The sequence below is a fragment of the Agelaius tricolor genome, unplaced genomic scaffold, assembly GCF_023055355.1.
Source record: "Agelaius tricolor isolate 1412-34295 unplaced genomic scaffold, bAgeTri1.0.p SCAF_9, whole genome shotgun sequence".
In the NCBI taxonomy this organism is placed as follows: domain Eukaryota; kingdom Metazoa; phylum Chordata; class Aves; order Passeriformes; family Icteridae; genus Agelaius; species Agelaius tricolor.
Window position 1 is genome coordinate 5,534,522 of NW_027269269.1, and position 21,716 is coordinate 5,556,237.

A 21,716-nucleotide genomic window follows, 5' to 3' on the forward strand; every position below is an offset into this window, starting at 1 on the left:
TGTATTAAACTGTATAAAACTGCGTCAGGTCAAAGGACTGCAGTTTCTACCATGTTTCTTCTGAAGACCCCCTCAGATTGTTTTGATACATCAACCAGAATCATCTGACCTTACTTTCATCTCATGACTTTCCCATGAATTTAGAGAACAGAAATATAAGTTTGTCTTCTTGTGTCTTCACACAAATGCACAACCTGATTTGATCAATTTACACACTGCTGCTCTCCACAGCATCCTGTGTAACATTTTATCTACCTTGGAAAAGCCTGTCTTAATTTGTTTCTCTGGGATCAAGTTAATGCATTTCCCATTTGATACTGCAAATCTGTGCCTCTTCCGCACAGAAAAAATTGAAAGTACATATAAGGAAGGCGTTTTATCTACACTTGAGAAAATTGTTCCAGAACTTTCCTATTTAAAGTTACTTCAGTCAACATCAGACTGGTAAAAACTCCTCAAAACTGACCAACAGTTAATACTGTCAGAAATGCAGAGGTGTACTGGACTTAGTTCACTTCCACATGAATGTGGCAGGAATAAAGCAAGCCTAATAAAAAGTGAATACTGAAGGAAATAATACTGTTATATATATTCCTTTTTTGGTAATAGAATAAAGGTTGGCAGTACTTTATTTATGATTATACTGAAAGAGAATAAATAATACTTTACAATAGTGGCAAAATTTTTTAAGTAACAAGTACAATCCCTGAAGGGATTATCTTAAATTTTTTTTAAGAAGCCATTTATTCTTTGTTTGGATGACTTTTGAAAGTTACTACTTGCATAGTTACCAGACAGACACAAAAGAAGAGGATCAATTTTGCAATTACTTTTTAAACTTCACAAAAGAACATGTCTAAAGTATGAACAGTGAGATTTAAGCCTGAAATATACATTTGTAGTCTCACAGGCTTTTTAAGACTTTCATTTCTTTTCCAATGAGAGCAATGCAACACATCTTTTTACAAGAGAATTTAACTTAAAAAAATAAACCCTGTACTCTTGAGTTTCCTTCTGTTTATATTGGAATAAAATAATTTTAAATTCCATATTTACATTCTTTAACAGAAATCTTATTAAGAAGGTCCTGAAATACTTCAAGCAGTTTGTACTTACTTCATTTTTGGGAACAACATCCTTCAGTGAACACCGTACTGCTAAAGGAGGAATGGCTGCAAGCTCTGCCTCAATGTGCTGGTCAGGCTTCCTCACAAACAGACAAATGTCATGGGTTTCAATAATTTGCAGAGTAGCAGGATCAGGCCTTTCAGTGGGTTCACATCTAATGTCAATGGGAATAAATGCAGCACTAGCTTGAAAGCAAAATAGTCCAAACCCAATGCCTAAAACCCCCCAAACCAAACCCCAAACTTTTATTGTAAATTATTATTGCAGTAATTGGCGTAATGTCATGTCCATAAAACAGAATTTTAAAGTCTCAGTGAAATGCATTTTTTTAAAACATTTAGTACTTACATGCTCATGAGTTTGCTTTTGCAAATTCATGTCTCAGTTAAATATTTTAATGCATGCAGGCTTGTACACTTGTGCACTTAAATACAGTGCCACTTTTTTTTTTGAAGGGAATATGTATGCAGAGAATACCAGAGCCATTTGGGTATCTGGTTTTCCACCTGTGTGAAGTTGAGGAAGGACTTGTTTCTCAGAAGAGACCTCGAATAACACCAGTAAAGACAGCAACTGCAGACAAAACCCCTTATTTCCATAAACATACCCTGAGAAAATAAGAACTACAGAGCTTCCAAAATCAATCAGGAATACTTTCAGCAATGCAATATCACACACTTTGTATCTTATTGGACCACAAAGCTTCTTCCTCTGATTTTTACTTTCTACAGGAATTAGTTCAGTGATAGTTCCACGGCACCACATTCCAGTTTCCTTACTCTTAATGAAAGTTCTAGCACCTATATGGAAGCAAATACAAAAGGACTAAATTCAGTATTTTAGAGTATTTCACACCGAAACTATTGTTACAGTTCTGCATAACGCTCCCCTATTCCCATCCTCCACACAGGTAATAAAAGTGCTACTGCTACAATGAAGACACAAAGACTGTAAATCTTGTCTCTGTAGCCACTAGAAGTTCCCCTCACATTCATTTACACAGTGTCTTTAAGGCTATCAGGTGCTTGGCTTGTATCAAAAAGTAATTTCTGGTAAACTTTCTATAGTTCTGAGAAAAGTGGCAAAAACCCCACTGACATAATACATACTTTTTATCAGTTTTCTGAACACATTATGGAAGTGGGTAACATCATCAACATGTTAGCTAGGAAATAATTTTAATGATTTAAGAATGTATTATTGTCTTTCATTTTCCTTTCTAGAATGGTTTCTATTCAGTCAGTGAACTTTATAAGGACTGCTTTACCACATAAAGGAGTGGGAGGGAGGAGAGAAAAAAGAAAGAATATGATACTAAGGAAGGTATATTGCAAGGTAGTATTTCAAGCTGTGTAGACCTTTAGAAATTAACAATTTACCTAGTTCCAAAATGTCTGAAGGCAAGAGGTAGGAACTCTTACTACAGCAGAAGTTTTCTAATTTTGTCTGCAAAGCAAATGCTTCTTTCTTCTGTGAATATCTCCGAATATAGAAATGGCATGGATTTATCACATGGCTTACCAACACCAATTCTGTCAAACCTGAGGAAGACATAACAAATTATCAAATACCCTCCATCTGTGACTCCAACAGATATTATCAGGCATATGATTGAGTTTATGTTGCATTAATCATGATAATATTACCTCTAACAGATTTTAATCTGACAAGTCTGTTCATACTTGTTTCAAACTACTACCATGTTTGCTTCCTGATGGAATTTTTTTCTTCTGAACTACCTCCCTTATGCTACCCTCCAAAACAAAACACTGTCTCACAAAGTGGTAGCCTGAATTTAAGTGGGTAATTCAGAGTTTTTATTCCCTCTAACAAGGACATAGAAAGCAAATTAGAGATTAAGACTTCTACTTTTAAGAACAGGTATGCTAAGCACTTTCCTATAGTTAGTGTTAGTGCACAAAGACCAAGGAACTAGCCAAGAGATGACCCTATGTAAGACAGGATTTGTGACTAAACATCCAAATCCTCTGTACTGCAGGCACCTCCCCCCATTAGGGATGCAAAAGACAGGTTTCTCTTTCTGAAGCCACTCAACAAAGGTTGTTAATGGATCAGAGGGTTTTGGAAGCCCCACAACCCAATTCTTACAGGAGTATTTTATACCTGCAAAGAGTGGACAACATCATCTAGGCTGAATGTCACCTGCATGACTGATCAGGGCACACCAACCAGACAAACTTGCAACATCCTGGAGCACTGCCACCTCTGAACTGCAACACATCATGGGTGAAAGACTACACAGAATCTGGCATCTGAAACAATCTGAGCAGGTATCCAGGACTGCACTTCCAAATTTAGGAAACGCTGCATCCAGAAGAGATGCAAGATTTCTCTTGGCCATTTCCAGTGTAAAAGATGGCACCTGAACAAGAAGTCTGAATGACTTGGAAGATTTCCCCTATAGGGACACAGCCTCTTTTGGATCACCCCTGGTCATCGTCTCCAAGAGTGATGAGTCAGCTATCTTGTCTTACATACAGAACTATGGAACTATAAAGGCTGGAAAACACCTCTAAGACCCTGAGCACCTCCTGCCCACCAGCTTGGCAGGCTCTGCTGGACTCCCTCCTGTGTGTGACAGTGACTTTCAGTACCACAAGGTCCAATACTGAAAACAGTACTCCAGATTCAGTCTTCTGACAGAGGGGAAGGATCCCCTCATGGACTTGTCAGCTACACTCTTACTAGTACAATCCAGGGAGAACCTGACAAGCTGAGGAACCTAGCTGTTCCTGCCAAATATCATAGGACAATGGCCTGAGAGAAGATTCAAGAAGCTGAGGCAACTGACAGAAAAGAATTCTCCAGAGCCAATAACAGAAACTCTTACAAGTCAAAGTAAATCATAGTATAGCAGATAGTGCTTTTGACCCTCTTTGGAGAGCTCGTGATAAAGTTTTCAATGAACTAAACAGGAGAACAAAAAAACCCTCAAAAGAATTGAAACAGACACCATTAAAGAACTTGCATGAGCCAAACACACAGCATAATACAAGACTCAAAAACTGGATCACACTCAGCAATGGAACACTGAAAGCATGAGGTACTAAGACACTTGCCTTCCATGTCATCTTCAAGTATTTCTTCTATTATGACATCAGGTGTTTCTTCCTGCTCATCAAGGATAAGAGTGTCTTGCCCATTATCTTCACTGTATTTGGGAAAAATTTTATTTGGAAACAAATTAACATAATTCAGTCTGTTTCTAGAAAAGCACAAGTCAAAGCAGAGCTTTAATTAAGAATGCATCACTATGTCAAAAAAAAAGCCTCATAAGACCTGCTAGAAATAAACCAAATTGCACTTTTTAGTACCAAGACAACAAATAACCAGTACTATAACTCTGAATCCTAGGAAGAGTTGTCACAGACACAGTACATATACTTGGGCACAGCTTACTGCAAGAGCTACCCCCACCTAGATGATCAGAGACCACAAGTACAAATACTAACTATTTGAAAACAACGTTCATAATGTGATAAGATAGCTCAAAGCTGAAAACAAAAGGCATATCAGATGCTTTTGTACTAACAGATACTACTCACTCTCGTGTGGAGGATTTTCAAGTATTACAGTATGCAATAAATCTTTTTTAGCATATTCATTGTTAACTACAACAGCCCTAATAGCAACTCCATTCTATTTTTTCAAGTATTAGTCAAAGACCACAGAAACAAACAAACAACAATAAAAAATAAACAAAAAGTCCCCAAATAAGTTAAAAGCAATTGTAATTTTAAAAATAAAAGGGTTTTCTTTGTTAATCTTAAGTTTCTTCTGGCATTTGACACAATCTGTATTTAGACTGTGAACTGGAAATACTACCAATTTCAGTACTTGCTGTTCATTAGATTAATTTACATGCATTTTCATGTGCTGAAATGATTAACATCTCTATTACATGCAGTACAAACACAGCAGGCACAGCACCCAGGGAGACAGTTTTGTGGTTGCCTTGGCAGTGTTGGGTTTACAGTTGGACTCAATGACCTTTTCCAGCCTAACTGGTTCCATGGTCGAATCATTAAGTGCCAATCAAAGTTGAAAAGTAAACAGCATAAATGAAATCTGGATAACTTAGGTGATTCAGCAAAATATACTAGGGCAAAACACAAGCAAAACCAAAATGTCAGAATTGAAACACAAACTGGACTGACTAGAATGGTGATTGAAATACCAGCATATAAAAATTTGCTTTGCTTCAATAAACTCTTTGAATTCCATAAGCACCTACAGTTTTTTTGATTTGGTCTCCAGTAAGTACGTAACTACCAGAGCAGGTAAATTACTACACCTATTCTCTTTGATTAAAAAATACTTACTTCCTTGTCATTCCCTGTTTAATGTCTCCCAAATTTTCTAATGAAGATGTAATCTCAAATGTGTTCAGGAACAATCTCAAGAGAAGACAACAAATATTATAGAGAGTTACAAGAATACCTAAATCACTTTGACAGTTTGAGACCTATGGTGTTTTTCAGCACAATATTCATGGAGGGGCAAAGTAAGATTAATTACCTACTCCAGTTTATTTGTTCCTACAAAAACCAGATTTGGCTGCTCATTTATCTTCATGTTCATATTTAAAAACTCTTGTCTTATGCTTTCTCCCTCATGCACAGAGTACTGCAGCATTCACCCACTTTTCTCATCTACACTCAGTTTAGTTCAATATATTATTCTGCACAAAGAATTTTCTTTCCCTTGTAAAGAACAAAACTGTAACTCAAGTCCAAAATATATGCTACTGTTCATTGCTACATTATTAACTATTTTCTTTACCAATGAAAACCAGCAAAATCTTTTAAGCACTTTTACATTTAAATTAATGGAATTGTGAATGTAACTTAAATAAATGCCTTAGCTTTTCTATCAAGTTTTAATTAATGAAAACCAAAATCTAAGTAGTATTGAACAGTTGTCTGGGCTTCTCTCCCACTGCCCCTTCAGGAAAGTATCACTCTTTTTTCTACAACATTTTATGTCTACAGCATGTGTCGCAACTTCTATGCACCTCCTACTTGTGGTTTTTTTCACCTTTGGTGTAATTTTGGAGTGGCACAAGGTACATAATGCCTTTAGAGTTATCAGGTCTCCTTTGTCCTCTGTTCAGCTGAAGTTCTCAAAAAGATTCCCAATGAAAACAAAATTGGATTTTGTTATGTTTCAGCTTTCTTTTAAATTGGGAGAGTTTACCATTATGCATTTAAACAGGCATCTCTGAAATTGCCATTCATCACTGACAGTATCTTCAAAACAGTGACTTGGTAGGTAGGGCCTAAGTTTTCTAAAAGAGGATTTTATAGATTGCTTTATCCATATTCTAACTCAAGAACTCAACTAACAAGACAGGAGGGGTCCTAATTTTTGTCTCATGTTGGAACCACCCACCCAGGGTCACCATCCCTGGAGGCATGGGGCTAACAGAGCTGGGGCTGCTCTGCCTGGAGTAGGCAAGGCACCAGGGAGATCTTACAGCACCCTCCAGAAAGACAGGCACACACAAATTTTCTAGAGCCTCCTGCAACAGTTTAAAACCATTACCCCTTGACCTAAGGGAATGTTGATTCAGAGTAGATAAAAGGAATTTCTTACAGTAAGAGTGGTGAAACAGCAGAACAAGTGGCCTGGAGAGGTGGTAAATGCCCCATCCCTGGAAAGGTTTAAGGTCAGACTGGATGGGGCTCTGAGGAACCTGATCTAGCTCAGGATGCCTTTGCTCACTGAAGGACACTTGGGCTATACAACCTTTGAAGGTCCCACTCAAACCAAACCATTCTATGACTGTGATTTAAGACATGTAGACACTACACTTAAACACATGGCAAAGGTAGAGCTGGTAATGTTAGGTTAATGGTTGGATTCAGTGATCCTAATAGCCTTTTCCAACCTAAATGATTCTGTGATCCTACAAAAATTGTTTGCATTTAGCATGTAAATAATCAACTTGCTCAGCTTCATTTCTCTGCGCCAGTCAGAATTACACCCCCCACTCTATTCCCTGAGAGGTTCCACATCCTGAAATACAACAGGGGCCCACCCCAAGATGTTCCAAGGAAGCACCATCTTTGTCCTGTCCCTCCATCATTTTCCAGTGTGGCCTTTATGCACTAGGAACTGCAGCACTCTTGGCCAGCCTTATGACCAAGTTGCACATGGTCAGGTGTACCTCAGCTGTGACCTACTTTCTTACTCACTTCTGCTACAGAAATCATCAGTGGCTTCCAGTGAGGACAGCACAGCAACTGGGATTTTCCACAACCTTCTTTAGACACCAGCAGTCCAAAAAGCATTTAATGTTTCCTGAAGGTCAGAAACTGACTCACTAAAAAAGTAATTAAGCCCTTATTCTCCCAATTTATTTTTATTTTTAAGGAAAGGAGGATTTCAGAAGTGGCAGAAGTCTGTCAAGGGTTTTTAAAATGCACATGCATTTGCCTATATTTCAGCAAATTGTATGTGTTTTCTCCCCCATGCCTCACATAAAGGCTATTGCCTACTTTTAGTGAAGAGTTCATACTTATGCCTGAAGTAGTTTTTCAGTCAACTGCAAGTGAAGAAGCTCAACTTCTGCTGTTTAATTGTCCCATGAACAGTTTTTGTAATTAAGATAACCCGTGCCTCTTTTTACCTCCCTGTATATCTCCCACTCCAGTCATTTACCTTGAAAGTATTTTGTCCTTTAAATTCTTCACTCTTGAGAGCTCAGCCTCCACTGGCAACTTCAAGTCATAAATAATCTGAAATGAAGAAGTACAATCTTAGCTTCCATTAAACAGGAAGTTATACAACCACCTATTATCTATAGCATGACACCTTAAATTTTATGGTAAAATCCCCAAGAGTTTAGCCAACAGCCAATTCTCAAATATGCCTCTTGCCTTATTAACACTTAATGGTTGGAATTTTGTAATCTAAGCATGCTAACAGAAGCAAAAGTCAGATACTCCTTTTATTTCAATATCTAATGAGAAAGTGATCTCTAAGTAAAAAGGCAGGCCTATGAGAGGAGAGTGGTGGCTGCCAGTTCCCAAAAAACTCACAGTGGTGAGATAGAAGTAAATGCTAGAAAAAAAGGAACAACTAGATGTCTTTCCTGAGTCAGAAGACCCAGTTTCTTCAGCAGGAAAGTGACTAATAGAAGCAGGGTAGGCAATTCTGAAAAGCACATTTCTTCAAAGAATGACAAGACCAATTATTCATTCCTTTTCTCAACACAAGGACTACAAAGGCTCCAAATGAAATAGAGTGGCACATTTTGAAATAACAGAGGAAGCTTTTTTACATAAACCTCACTTTAAACAGTAAAAGGTGGAACTCACTGCCACCACCTCTGCCTATGTACATACAATGCACATATGTACACACCCACGCACATTGCCACAAGCTTTACAATGGCATTAAAGAAGATGCTCCACAATCTTATGACAAAATAAGGTCATGTTTATTCAGTGTAATGACCCTGATGCAGCCTATTGATACTAAAATCCTCAACCTTCAACTTCCCCAGTTTCTTGGATGCTTCCTCCAAGCATCTCTCCTCTCTGTTGCCAGAGACTTAAGAAAATGGACCTCTGCTCTGATACAGCATGGCACGTAGCATGGATTTCTATGAACAGCAGATATGATGGGGAGAAAGAACAAAAGTAAAGGCCTGGGACCAAGAGGATCAAGTGAGCGTGGCTATGAATACCGGAGTAGTTCAGTGAGAAGGATGAAGAGCTCTGGAATAAAAAAAGGCTTAAGAAACTGAACTGATCCAAACATCACCTTTTCACTGATCAGCACTGTGCCAGTTTTCCTATCCTCCCCCTCCATTTCCTGTTTCAGATGCCAAACTCTTCAAGGTAAGAACCACCTTTTTTTGTTTCCTATCAGTCACCCGACTGTAACTTGTGACTAAGACCAAATAAAAATTCTGTGTCTGTGAAGAAGCAGGTTAAGACTATAACAGCCCCAAAATGTCAGCACTGAAATCAGCAAACTGGGACCACAAACTTCTAATCCAAATTTTAATATATTCCTTAAAAATAAATTATTTCACAGTGCAAGAATGTTACTACCTGAGCGAGATCACAACAGTTTCTTAAAGCATGTGAAAATTTTAATTCCTTTGCCGTCCTAATGGCACCAGTCAAGTGCTTCTTCTTCTCTTCAATGATTTCCTTTGTTTTTGCAATACTAGAAATGTAGTTGTTGATGTTCTCCTTTAATTCTGCGAATGATTTTCTTTTCCTGTGTTAAAAACATTACTTTTCATAGAATTTAAAATGCACTCAGCTGCACAGACTCAAATCTGAACTGTTACACACAGCTGCCAGCCACACACTACAAAGTGGATACATCTCACACACAAGGATCATCTCCCCCAAACAGTGAGAAGTACAGGCATGGGAAATGCACTCTGTGATTGGAGGAACCATGAAAGTTAAGGAGGTCACACTGAGAAGATATTTATTAATTAACTATTTGGAGCACTCTTCCATTTCAGCCTCCTGATATTTCCAAACACATCCAACTGAAAAATAAACAGTTGAATCTTACAATTAATTCTACTAAGGCAGAATTAAAGACCATCCCCCTTAGAGGCTCTTCTGGAAACCTGAGCTTTAACACCTCTCTGCCCCCAATCTGAAGACATAAATATTTGTGAAAATGGAGAAATGAAGTGTCCCTGTGCTTTTATCAGCTTGAAAGCGTGCAGGAAGTAAATAAAAAAAAACCCTGCTATCCCTGCTGTTAAAATTTATCATCCACTAATAAGAGTATTGCAAAACCTCAAAACTGAGCTTTTTCAGAAAATTAACATTATGAGTAGTTTTTCTTATCCTTTTAAGAGCAGAGGCAGCATAAGCTAAACCAGCTCCAAGATGCCACAATGAAAGGGTAAAAATAAAAGACAGGTACTACGAAATACTGCTACGAGAAAATCGAAACAAAATTTTACTCTTTCACCTGAATTAGGACAAGGTTTGTGGTAAAAGTAACTCACCCGTGCCATACTACAAAACTAGATTACTACCTTGACAGAAGAGTAATAAGTTCATCAAGTGTTCTATCTGCAGCTTCTGTAACTTTGTCTTTTTTATGCTTTACTTTCAACTCCAAGTATTCCAGCACCTATTTTGTTCAGTACGAATAAACATGCATTATTTCATTATTATTTTATTACTCTCACAATACTATTAGTACTACTTTTAAAATTCAGAACAGAAGCAATGAACAGTAAGACAGTGATGGATACCCCAGCAGATAGAGTTACATTAAACCACTTATGGCTCATTACAACCCTCTTTTTTCTCTAACCTGGAGTCAGCTGGCACTGTTTGAATCCCCCACTGAAGCTTTTAGGTCTATGAAGAAACACACAGGTCTTGGGCCCAATGTCTCACTTTCCTTACCTGACCTTCAAACCTGCACCATACACAGATAACAGCATGCTGAGATTTCTACTGATTTTAAAAACTCATTGTGAGCATAAAGGGAACATTAAAAAAAATCTTCCTCTGGCTAAACATCAGTTTTGTCACTACATTTACTGAAGAGACCATGGGAAAAGCAACCTCAATAGTGCAATACTGCTTTGGCAATTACTCAGTCTTTGTTGAAAACCTGTTGCAAGACCACAGTCTTGGTATTATAATATAATACCCCTGGGTTATTATTGTATAGCTGCTGAAATGGGAAGTTTTTACAATATGCTATTAGTAAATGAATTAGGAATTGAACATAGCTTTGCTTAACATAAAGATTGCCAATTGGAAAGTAATGGAGAACAGGCCTCACTGACACTTCCCACCACATTTACCAGAACTAAGTTTTTGAAACATTAAATACTTCTATACTGTGTGTCTTACAAGTAAAATACAAATAGATGGCAAAGACAGAACTGCAAGCTTTTCTACAGTACATTTAAGAAGAGCTAAAGTTTAAATAAATTAATTATAATTGATAAAGTTAAAAAGGTAATTAATAAAACCTATTAACAGCATTAGCTAGTATTTTAAGATTCTTCCTATGTTTTATACTGTGCATATAAATTACTTGCTTTACATTTTTCTGCACATTTTGTTGTATTTTTTACTTCTGCTGCCTTCATAACATCTTTTCCACCTTTAAATGCAGAAAGAGGCACACTAGAATTTAAAAGTTAGACTAGCTGCTAGAGTAAAAACAAAAGCTGAATTTTTCCCTGATCCAAGGAAACACAAACTTAGTACTTAAAGACTGGCTTGCATATGGTTCTGCTAAATGTATGTATTGACCTATTAACTTTAAATTATGCACAGGCTTGTGTACTCCTTTGCAGATTACTTCTCAGACTGTAGCCTGGGCTTTAAGTGTGCACTCACAGAAAGAACATGAACAGTTGAAAGACAAAACAAAGACAGGAAAAACAAATTTAAATAGTGCATTAATGTGTGACTACCCACAACAAAAACCTCCAGTCTAGGAGAGGACTGATTATTTAGTGAGTTATTTAACTAAATTTCACCCACCTTGCTTGCATCACAGAAGTGGCCAAGATTACTAACAGCTATGCCCAAAGCTTCATCAATATCTTGCCCAGTGTTGTTTTCCTAAAGGAAAAGTTTGCCAATGAACATAAAAGTTGCTTGCACAACTAAAAGGCAAGAGGGTCTACAACCATTTGCCATTTTGACAGAGGCATTTGATGTGGATGACTGATGAGCTACGTGAAGACTCTGAGCAGCTCCATAATGGCCATCAGGCACAAAACACTTGGCTCACCTGAATTTCACTGAGAACATTTCCACTGTAGTATTTCTGAAACAGAGCTAAATTTATTTCTTCAGACAATTTAGTTGCATACTCACATACAAAAACCAAATTAAAACAGTAAATGAAAAAAAAAAGGCAAAAGAAAGTTACTAATACAGAGAAAAGAAAACATGGAAGATTGAAGAATGGGAATACTGCAGCCTAGAACAAAAAGTATTTAGGAATATCACTTGGGGAAAACCCCTCAAAAAAACGTAGCTAGTTTCCAGTAGTTTGCCAATACAAGGAAACCATTTTCAAACTTTAACAGGCACTGTAACAAAACTACCTAAGAAATCACATCAGGCATTTGTAAGGTCAGTGTACAGGACAATCTCCACAGAAGAAAACACGACTGGCACTGGATATACAGGTCCTTTATGGTCACTTTAAAACATCCACAACCTATGTTTTCTGGTCTAAAACCTCACAAACCTATTTAGAAAGACGAGGTTAGGAAATTTAACAGAATATAAAGAGGTCCATTTGTCCACCAACCTTGTTGCCCTGAATTACTGTTTTAAGGATGTGAACATAAGCCTTGCAGATGTCCCAAATTTAAAAACAAATAAAGCAGTCCCCAACTCAAATGTTGTGAAGCCTGGGGTATCTTTTAAGAAAAGCTAAATTCAAAATACGTAATTTCATAGCAGCTGGACAGACCTAAGTGTCTTCAGCTATGATCTCACTGAGGAGTCTGAGCTGCACTCATTTTGCCAAGTTATCTTATGAACAGTGTAGCTGCACATCCCTATGGTAAGACAGAACAGTAGCAAGAAACTGTTAAGGCTGCAGAGTTTTTGTTTTACAAAGTGCACTATTAACTATGCATATACCAAACCAAGTGAGAATATAAGGAAATTCCATGTTAACGCACCATGTCAGCTGATGGAGCTAGAGCTGATCCATCACTCAGCCCACCATTGGAAGAAAATGGGTACTGAACATTTTTCTCTTTGATACTGTGACTGAAGGGCCTGCAAACAAAAACATTGTAAAGAACAGACCTGTGCATTTTAAATAAAGTACCAAACTTCCTACAAATACTTCACAAGAGTATTTCAAAATCTATCATTAAATACATATACAGACCTATTTATGTAACAAATAAATTCACACATATAGCAGATACCCCATTAAAAAATATCTCCTTTTTACTATAATCCCCTTAAATGTAGCTATTTTTCATTTGACAATTTTGGCAAGGCTGAACAAAACCTTAGCAGCTGGTAGTGATTCTTATCCTCAGTGAGAGTAAATGCATGACTATGAATATTCCAGGATTCATTTTTCATTTGTTACTGTTAAAATCTTTAGAACACATGACCAATGACACCAAAACCATTTACTGGCAACCTGTTAGGAAGGCTCTTAAGTTTTATCATATGATGACCTCCAGCTGCTCTGCTGCAACAGCTAACAAGACTCCCACAAAAGCAGTGAGCATAAAGCAGCCTTATTCCAGGAAGGAAGCCTTGTGTTGTTCTTCTGGGGCTCAGTTTGTTGTGTCTGGCCAATGGTGAGAGCATTGGGAGAACACTGCTGCAGAGACTGACAGCCAGACATGGAATCTTTCACTTTGGGCAAGGTTAGCAGTGCATGTTACATGCACCAAACTCAGAAGATAAATTTCCTACATCTTCCTTTCAGAACAGGTTCCTTATGCAGCAGACCTGAAAGAATTTTGTGGGACTATCCTTATTTGCATGAACGTCAATCTCCACAGCAGTAACACTGCAGAGGGAAGATAGCCACTTCAAGACTTCCTTCAGGTTCACACTGACTGGGCAAATAAACAAGTGATTGTACTTTAGATTTGACAAGACCACAGAATATTATTGGCATAATCTTCATATGGCTGTGACTGGTTATCGAAACAGAAGGAGCAATAGGATCAGCAGGTGAGTCCTTCCCACCACAGCCTGGCAGTTCAGCAGATCTCTCTCCCTCTGAACCCTTATCAGCCATCTACCACAGTGCTTAAACTTTCAGTTTCACACATTTTCAAGCCAAACCAATTTGTTTTTCGCTGCCTCTCAATGAAATGATACTTGTACTCAATGTGTTCCCACAGTATCAGACACTCATACCAACAACACATTAGTGAATTTTAAAGGACACATTGAAAAATCAGCCCAAGGAAAATGTCTGGAATCACTTACTTGGTCAAGTCTTCTCCCAGGCTGGCATTTAAAGACATAAAAAGATTTATTAAAGGTTTACCTTGCTTGTCTTTCCGAGCTGCTGCCACACAGCCCAAATTTAAAGTCCGTTCTGTCCTAAATTTAGAGGGGAAAACAAGTTAAACCACAGGCTTACAGCCAAATCCCAGGGAAAGGTATTCTATAAACCTGTTTTCACCTTCAGTATCCACCCCTGCCCACCATTTCAATTAGACAGAGCTTCAAAGTAAGTGCTGCTGAATTGTACAAGGGGAGGTCTAAGGAAAGAGCTCCAAAGTGGAACATCTGTAGCCATCAGTGCACCTTTGTAATAAATAAAAAGTGTTCCTAGTAAAAGGAATCCTGACTTCCTGTTTGCACTCAGTATTTTCCCCATCATATTATGCAAAACTCATAACATACTTGATTCCTGAACCAGATTCTACAATGTCCTTTTTCAATAAGACTTAATTTCAGGGCTTAAATGCCAAAGATCTGACTCACTTGTATTTTGCAATAAATGCTAAACTTGAATTTCATAAGAGGAAAAAAAGGCATTTAATGTTTGTCCAAAATATAAATTTCAATGAAACAATGGCATTAACATGCCACAACACAGAAGAGTCATGCACAAGGCAATTTGTTTTTTAAGATGCAGAAGCAGAAAACCTCAACACTGACGCACTACCGGGCAAAGTGAAGTTGTTTTTTTTTAGTATCTTTTAAATCTTTATGTACAGAAAATGTACATATTAATGAGTAGCTTTCTTGCACACTGTGTGCACACAAGAGGGTGGAACAGATCTGGCAACAAGGGGCACTAATGAGAACTGTAAAAGCACACCCTCCTAAACCCAGGCTCTGAACAGCTGATGTGCACTACACAGCAACACTGTGTAATGAGAAATGCAAGCAAGCACCTGCTGGGGATGTAGGTGGTCATAAAGCACAGACCCTGAACACAGAGGGGGCCTGAGCCTGCTTTAATCACTCTCATGAAAACTCACAAGCTCCTATAAAATTGCTACTTCACACCACCCCAGTGACTACTGAACTGAAAGCTTTAGATCAACTTACTTCTGCAGAAGAGAAACAAAACAAATCAGTGTCTTCATCCTTCCCATCACCGTGCAACACTGTAAAAGCAAGCACAGAAAAACCCACCCCTGTAGGGCATCCTAATCCATAAAACAAAAGGAATACACCATCACCAGTGTAGTCTTCTAAATAGTATTCAGCAAGTCAACAGGAATTAGAACCCTGACTTTTTTAAATAAGGGAATTTAAGAGCTAGGAATAGAAATCCAGATGGATAGATATAAAACTTAGCTGAGAATTACCAAGACTGACTTGCATGTACTGATTAGGGCATTATCTGTTATCTTTAGCTATTATATATTGTTACTACATTCACTACAGGATAACCATACAAAAGGAAAAAAGGCAAAAAATCCCAGACCTTCAAAAAGCACAGTTAAGTACAGGAAAAAAATTGGCTTAATAAACACCCATAAATACTATGCATCCCATACAATTTTTCAACTATTGGAAAAAAGTTACTCATGCAGAAAAACCCAGAAAAATGAGGTTTCTTTTAGAGCAAACTTGAAAATCACTTCATCAAGAAAAGAAGCCGGAGAGGAATCAAAAGGAATTGATTGTTCTTGCTAACTACTGGTAAGTAGCAAATAAACAATGTGTTAATCAAATCCAGCAGCTCATCTACTGTCCTTAACAGATCATATAAAATGAAAATTAATAGTGAGTAGTGCATACAATAAAACTGCTGGAAATAAAAGGATCCAAAAGACTTACCTTCTGCACTGAGAGCTTTAGACATATGACACAAATCACCATTTCTCTGATATGGCTCTGTAAAATGCTCTTCTAGTAGCTTAGCACACTGCCTTCAGAGGTAAAAGTAAAGATTTAGGAACATCAAGAATATTAGTAAGAAACTAATTCTGACTTCCAGCTGTTCCAGAGCTAAGCTTTTACCAAATGACTTCACGAAGAAGCTGCAGTTAACAAAACACACCACAAAAAATCTGTCACCCTCTCTTAACTGGGGAAGTACATCATCATACATAAAGGTGATACTACATCTGCTAGGCATGCAGTATTTCAGGTAACTAGAACCGGCACAAATAAATTGTTATGTAATCAGTTTTAATCACATTCATTATAGTTATTTGAAACATACTGAATAAATCAACAGAGCTAATTTGTACAAAATACATACAGATCAGTATGATACACTATCTAACAGCATAACAAATTGCATTAAAAAAAGGCTCTTTCCATGAACCTAGTCCAAATACCGGAAGTTTACATAAACTGACTATTTTACTCACATACATAACGGTCTCGCAACACTGTAGAACACAAACATTACTTCCTACATTTTCTCAATTCTATTTCCTGGTAATTGCGCTGTCAGAGCTTGATAATAATAATAATAATAGCCACCATCTCGAAATCGACATACCTCACACCTTTCATTCGACTTCTGGGAAGCTCTCTATTACTATCACCCAACAAAGAGAACTCTCCCATTCCACTCATGGTGCCTAATATTAAAAAAAAAAAAAGGAAAAAAAAAAGAAAAAAAAAGGAGACAAATTACTTTCAACCTAGCCCAGTTCATCACTTGAGCCAATACTAGAGGATTGCATCATTTTGCATGGAGCAAAATGGAAGTGATAGACACAGAAATCATATCATATACACCTATGTTGTACTGGATTCTTACACACCTATTTCTTCCTTGGAAAGCAAATCTAAATGGAACAGACCAGCAGCCTGCCCTGCACTGCTCAGCTGCTCCACCCCGACCCACCAACCACAGCTGGGCACCGCAAGAAGCTCCCAAGCTCCCACTACTGTTGGATACCATAAGAAGCTCCCATCATAGCTGGGCACCGCAAGAAGCTCCCAGCTCCCACCACTGCTGGGCACGGCAGGAAGCTCCCAGCTCCCACCACTGCTGCTCTCCCACCTCCCTCCTGAGCGCGTACCCTCAAAGGATGGTTTCTCCCTACTGCAATTATCCCCATACTCACTCCCTGCCTGCAATCCAGCCCACATACTCCCATCCCTGGGGACTGCTGCCGCCCCGCACCTTCCGCGGTTTCTCAGGCTGTTGTTTTCGGTCCCTGCCCCAGAGGAGCGCTCGCTCTCTCTCTCTCTCCCGCGGCGCTGCGGGCGGGCTCAGGGACGCGCGGCCGCCGCTCGCGCACCGCGCCCGCTCCCCGCGCTGCCGCGCCGAGCCCCTCGCGCGCTAAGATGGCGACCGGCCCGGGGCGCCTCTCGAGGCGGCCGCAGCCAATCGCGGGCGGGCGCGAGGGGCGGGGCGGCCGCGCGCGGCCGGGTGGCTCCGCCATCGTGCCCCATGGTGGAGGCCCTGCTCTGGCGGGAGCGTGGCACCTGCGGGACGGGATAGGACACCGCCTGCTGTTCGCTCGCTATTTCAGCAGCGAGAGTGGGGACAGAATCGGGAGAGTGGAAGGTAGAAAACCCGCGGGTTGAGGTTAAGGTAGTTTAGTAGAGAAAGAAAAAGCTACGCGCATAAGCAAAGCAAAAAAACCCGAGGGATTAATTCACAGCTTCCAATGGGCAGGCAGGTGTTCAGCCATTCTCGGGAGAGCAGGGACCCATCACGTACAATGTTAACTTGAGATGACAAAAGTCATCACTGCAAACGTCCCACATTCCTTTCTTTCCCCTCTTTCTACCCACAGCATGATGTCAGATGGTCTGGAATGTCCCTTTGGTCAGTCGGGTTCACTTGTCCTTGCTGTGTCCCCTCCCAGCCTCTGATGCACCTACAGCTTCCTCACCAGTTCAAAACCTGACAATATAAAAGCAGAAAAGGCCCGGGCTCGGTGTAAACCCTGCTCAACAACAACAAAAACATCTCTTGATTGTCAACGCTCTGCTCAGCACAAATCCAAAACACAGCCCCATACCACTGTCACTACCCCAGGCAAAACCAGAGCACTGGATTAGAAGCCCTTACGTCCAGGCTTTGGGGTTCCTTTATGCTACATGCATTCTCTTGCAGAAGAAGCAAGAGATATTTTTGCAGTGTTTTACCACTCCTGTTTTGGCTGTCACAAACGTAGCCTGATACTTTGCAGCTATCTGTTTAATCACCTCTTGTGCAATACAGTTAAATTTTAAAATTAGATACATTGATTTTCCTCTGCTGATGTCCAGGTGTTAACATGATAAGCTTCTTGTTAGAATTGCCCTGTTAAGGTTTTGGGCTTGACATGCTCAGGGGAAGGTTACTAAAAGCTTATCAAGGTTACTAAAAGCTTATCAAGCCACCAAAACTTATCAAGAAGGATATACTACTGATAGTGGGCACAGGGAATGCTGAAACACAAACCTTACTCAAAGTTTTCGTAATAACAGGATGTTATTTCATAATAACAGGATGTTGGTGGGGCCAAGGCAAACAGTATTTGCGTGGAAAAGAGTCAAAAAAATGAGAGACTACAGTCCTGTGTGCTGAAAGGACAGGAGAAGAATTTCAGGAGTAATGAGGAAGAAAGCATGAAGAGAGGAGCAACGAAGTTCAAAAATTACACAATTTTATGGAGTAGGGCCTCACCCATTCTTGGTAAAACACCCAAATCAAACAAGTTTGCATGGGGTTTTTTTAATCTACACTTGAATGAGCCTGATCTGTGTGTGAGGGGTGGAACTTTCCAGAAGTTATCCTCAAACTGATTTCCCTCAGATGGGAAGAAATTAATCATCTCTCTCCATGTTACCCATGAGAACTAAACCCCCTTCTCCTGCTCTGTGAATACCAGTCATTCTGATTCTCCCATCACTTTTTGCAATGAAGCTAAAATCTCAGGTGTTTCCTCAACATGTATTTAAATTTGGAAATTGCTTCCTCTGCTTCCAAGGTGAGGGCAGACTTGCACACCCAAAATTTTGTTTTCATCTTTCTTATTATGTGATAATTCCCATTTAAAATCTAACTCACAAACAGTTTCTTAAGATCGTAATGAGTAACAGCTGAGGAGTAAAATGTAGGATCGGTGATGGCAGACCTGCTGTGGATGTAGCAGAGAAAGGGAAATGATAGGAAGGTTGGCTTGATTAGAGGTCTGAATGCAATGTTAAAGCAGCAGAACATGATAATCTGAAAAACAGTGTAACTAGCTATAAGAAGAGCTAATTAGCTAATTATATTGGCCTAATTAGCTCTTTGGTGGGAAGACAGCTTATTCTTGCTTATATTTTAGTTAAGTGAACAATAGCAACACATTCCGAAGTAATAGTTTTCTTATCATTAATTGTGTAAAAATTAAAAAAAATACAGCTTCACATTCTGCTCTCCATGTCTTTACAAAAAATTATAAAGACGTGCATACAGGTTATGTATCATGTATATATTGTGGGTTTTTATAGCTCTGTCAGCCTGTATCTGAAAGAATAAGTGAATATACACATCGTCTCTTCAGTTTTGCGCTCACACCACTCTGAAAATCTGAAGACAAAGCGGGCAGTTCGGTAAATCATTCCTAAAAAAGCGGTAATTATCCTGGAAGGAAGGCACACCTTGTGCCTGTGCGCAGAGGGCACTACCGATGTCCCCTAGCTTTTGGCGGTGCAGTTGGAGCGGGAGGCCCGGTGTGTGGCGGGCGGGTCCCCACGAGGTGGCAGCATGGGCTAACGCCGGCCGCCCGCCTCTCCCTCCGCTGCCGTGCGGGGAGCGGTGCGCTGCCATGGAAGGGTGCTGCTGGACAGACTGACGGCCTGGGGGCGAGCGCTGCTGTTGTATTCTCAAGGCATGGTCAAATGCAATTTGAAAACATAGGTCACGACGGCCCCATGTAGCGCTTCAGGCTCGGGGAAAGCTCTCTGGGAAGCTGCCTGGTGGAAAAGGACCCGGGGGTGCTGGTCAACAGCAGCTGAACACGATGCAGAGTGTGCCCAGGTGGCCAAGAAGGCCGATGGCATCCTGGCCTGGATCAGCCAGGTGTGGCCAGCAGGAGCAGGGCAGTGACCGTCCCCCTGTACCCAGCACTGCTGAGGCCACAGCTCCAATGCTGTGCTCAGTTCTGGGCCCCTCAGTGCAAGAGAGACATTGAGGGGCTGGAGCGTGTCCAGGGAAGGGCAACGGAGCTGGGGAAGGCTCTGGAGCACAAGTGCTGTGAGGAGCAGCTGAGGGAGCTGGGGGTGTTCAGCCTGGAGAAAAGGAGGCTCAGGGGGACCTCATCACTCTCTGCAGCTGCCTGACAGGAGGGTGCAGCCAGGTGGGGTCAGCCTCTTCTGCCAGGCAACAAGTGACAGAACAAGAGAAGTGTCGTGGCATTGCACCAGCATCAAACCATGACAAGAACGCAGCTTTAAGTTGCACTGGGGAGGTTGAGGTTGGACATCAGGAAGCATTTCTGCATTGAAAGGGTCGTCAAACATTAGAACAAACTGCCCAAGGAAGTGGTGGAGTCACCATTCCTAGAAGCGGAGACTGGATATGGCATAGGGCTGTGGTCTTGTTGACAAGGTGGTGATTAGTCTGAGGTTGAAGTCAATGATGTCCTTTCCAACCTAAATGATTCTATGATTCTATTCTGGTTCTATGTTTTCTTTATAATCTTTCCAGCCATCTGTTATTTCTTCAAATCCATAATTGCATCTTCCTTCTCATTGTCTGTATCTTGCCTTTTCTCAGCAATAATTTCTGCTTTCAACATTTAATTACTAAATGCACTAAAACTGCCCAGTTTTAAATTTTTTTATGTTGTGATTTAGATGACAGATTCTGCAAATGTGTATCTTGGTTATTTGGTATGTAATTGCTATTAGATTTTTTTCCTGTACTGTGGCTGTGTGATTAAGTGCTAAGCAGAAACAAAGTCTTTCCCTAGATGCTGTGTGACAGGTTCCATGTGTGTTTGCAAAAGGAAGGATACCTGTTACATTGCTGCAGGCAGGGCCAAATGACACAATTCAGTAAAGTTTGTAGGTAGGGGTTGTGCAGGTGTATTGGAAGTATGGTTTCTTTAATTGTGTAGCATTAACAATTGAAGGTTTACACATTAGACAAGTAACTTAAAAATGTTGTGGTGGCCTAACACAGAGACACTGATAGCTGAGGGAAATACACTTAATGTTAACTCTTGGCTCCTAGTACTTATAATTGCCTTTCGAAGTATCACAAATTTAAGTAATTTATACTGTGAAAGAGATCTGACTTTTCAAGATCATTTGATTTTTTGTTAGCTATATGTACAGTTGTGATTTCTAGATCTACTCAACGTGCAAAATTTCTGCTCTACAGTACAGCTGGTATTTTCTTCTGTGATGGTTATAGGATAATAAATAGTTAATTTTTACAGCTCTAGTATCTGGCAGCAGTCACTCAAATAAAATTTAAGAGTTATGACTTACTTATGTTCATTTACTACATTGCTATTATCACTGTGCCTAAAATTACTTTTTATGACCAGTTAGTGTTGATCTAAACCTGTGCTGTTGCTGAAAGGGTTGGTCTTGCATTTTCTCATTCCAGCTGTGTGTTCACCCTTTCCTAGTGTTACTACTAGTGTTTCTGGCACCATACCAGATGGATTAGTGAGCTGGTTGTATAGGTTGTTG

At 39.7% G+C, this 21,716-nt stretch overlaps 1 protein-coding gene across 1 annotated transcript in view; it reads right to left on the reverse strand.

The window, feature by feature from the left end:
• The window catches only part of RNF17 (ring finger protein 17), a 40,426-nt gene extending 23,499 nt beyond the window's left edge, over positions 1–16,927 (reverse strand). Inside the window, exons 1-14 of the mRNA XM_071434117.1 lie at positions 16,582–16,927; positions 15,909–16,000; positions 15,171–15,229; positions 14,155–14,210; positions 12,809–12,908; positions 11,649–11,729; positions 10,172–10,269; positions 9,213–9,384; positions 7,813–7,889; positions 5,472–5,546; positions 4,209–4,300; positions 2,508–2,669; positions 1,736–1,928; positions 1,117–1,282 (exon numbers count right to left, since the gene is read on the reverse strand). Coding sequence (XP_071290218.1) covers positions 1,117–1,282; positions 1,736–1,928; positions 2,508–2,669; positions 4,209–4,300; positions 5,472–5,546; positions 7,813–7,889; positions 9,213–9,384; positions 10,172–10,269; positions 11,649–11,729; positions 12,809–12,908; positions 14,155–14,210; positions 15,171–15,229; positions 15,909–16,000; positions 16,582–16,658 — 1,500 coding nt within the window. The 5' untranslated portion in view covers positions 16,659–16,927. The remainder of the gene's footprint in view (positions 1–1,116; positions 1,283–1,735; positions 1,929–2,507; positions 2,670–4,208; positions 4,301–5,471; positions 5,547–7,812; positions 7,890–9,212; positions 9,385–10,171; positions 10,270–11,648; positions 11,730–12,808; positions 12,909–14,154; positions 14,211–15,170; positions 15,230–15,908; positions 16,001–16,581) is intronic.
• Positions 16,928–21,716: the final 4,789 nt, after the last annotated feature.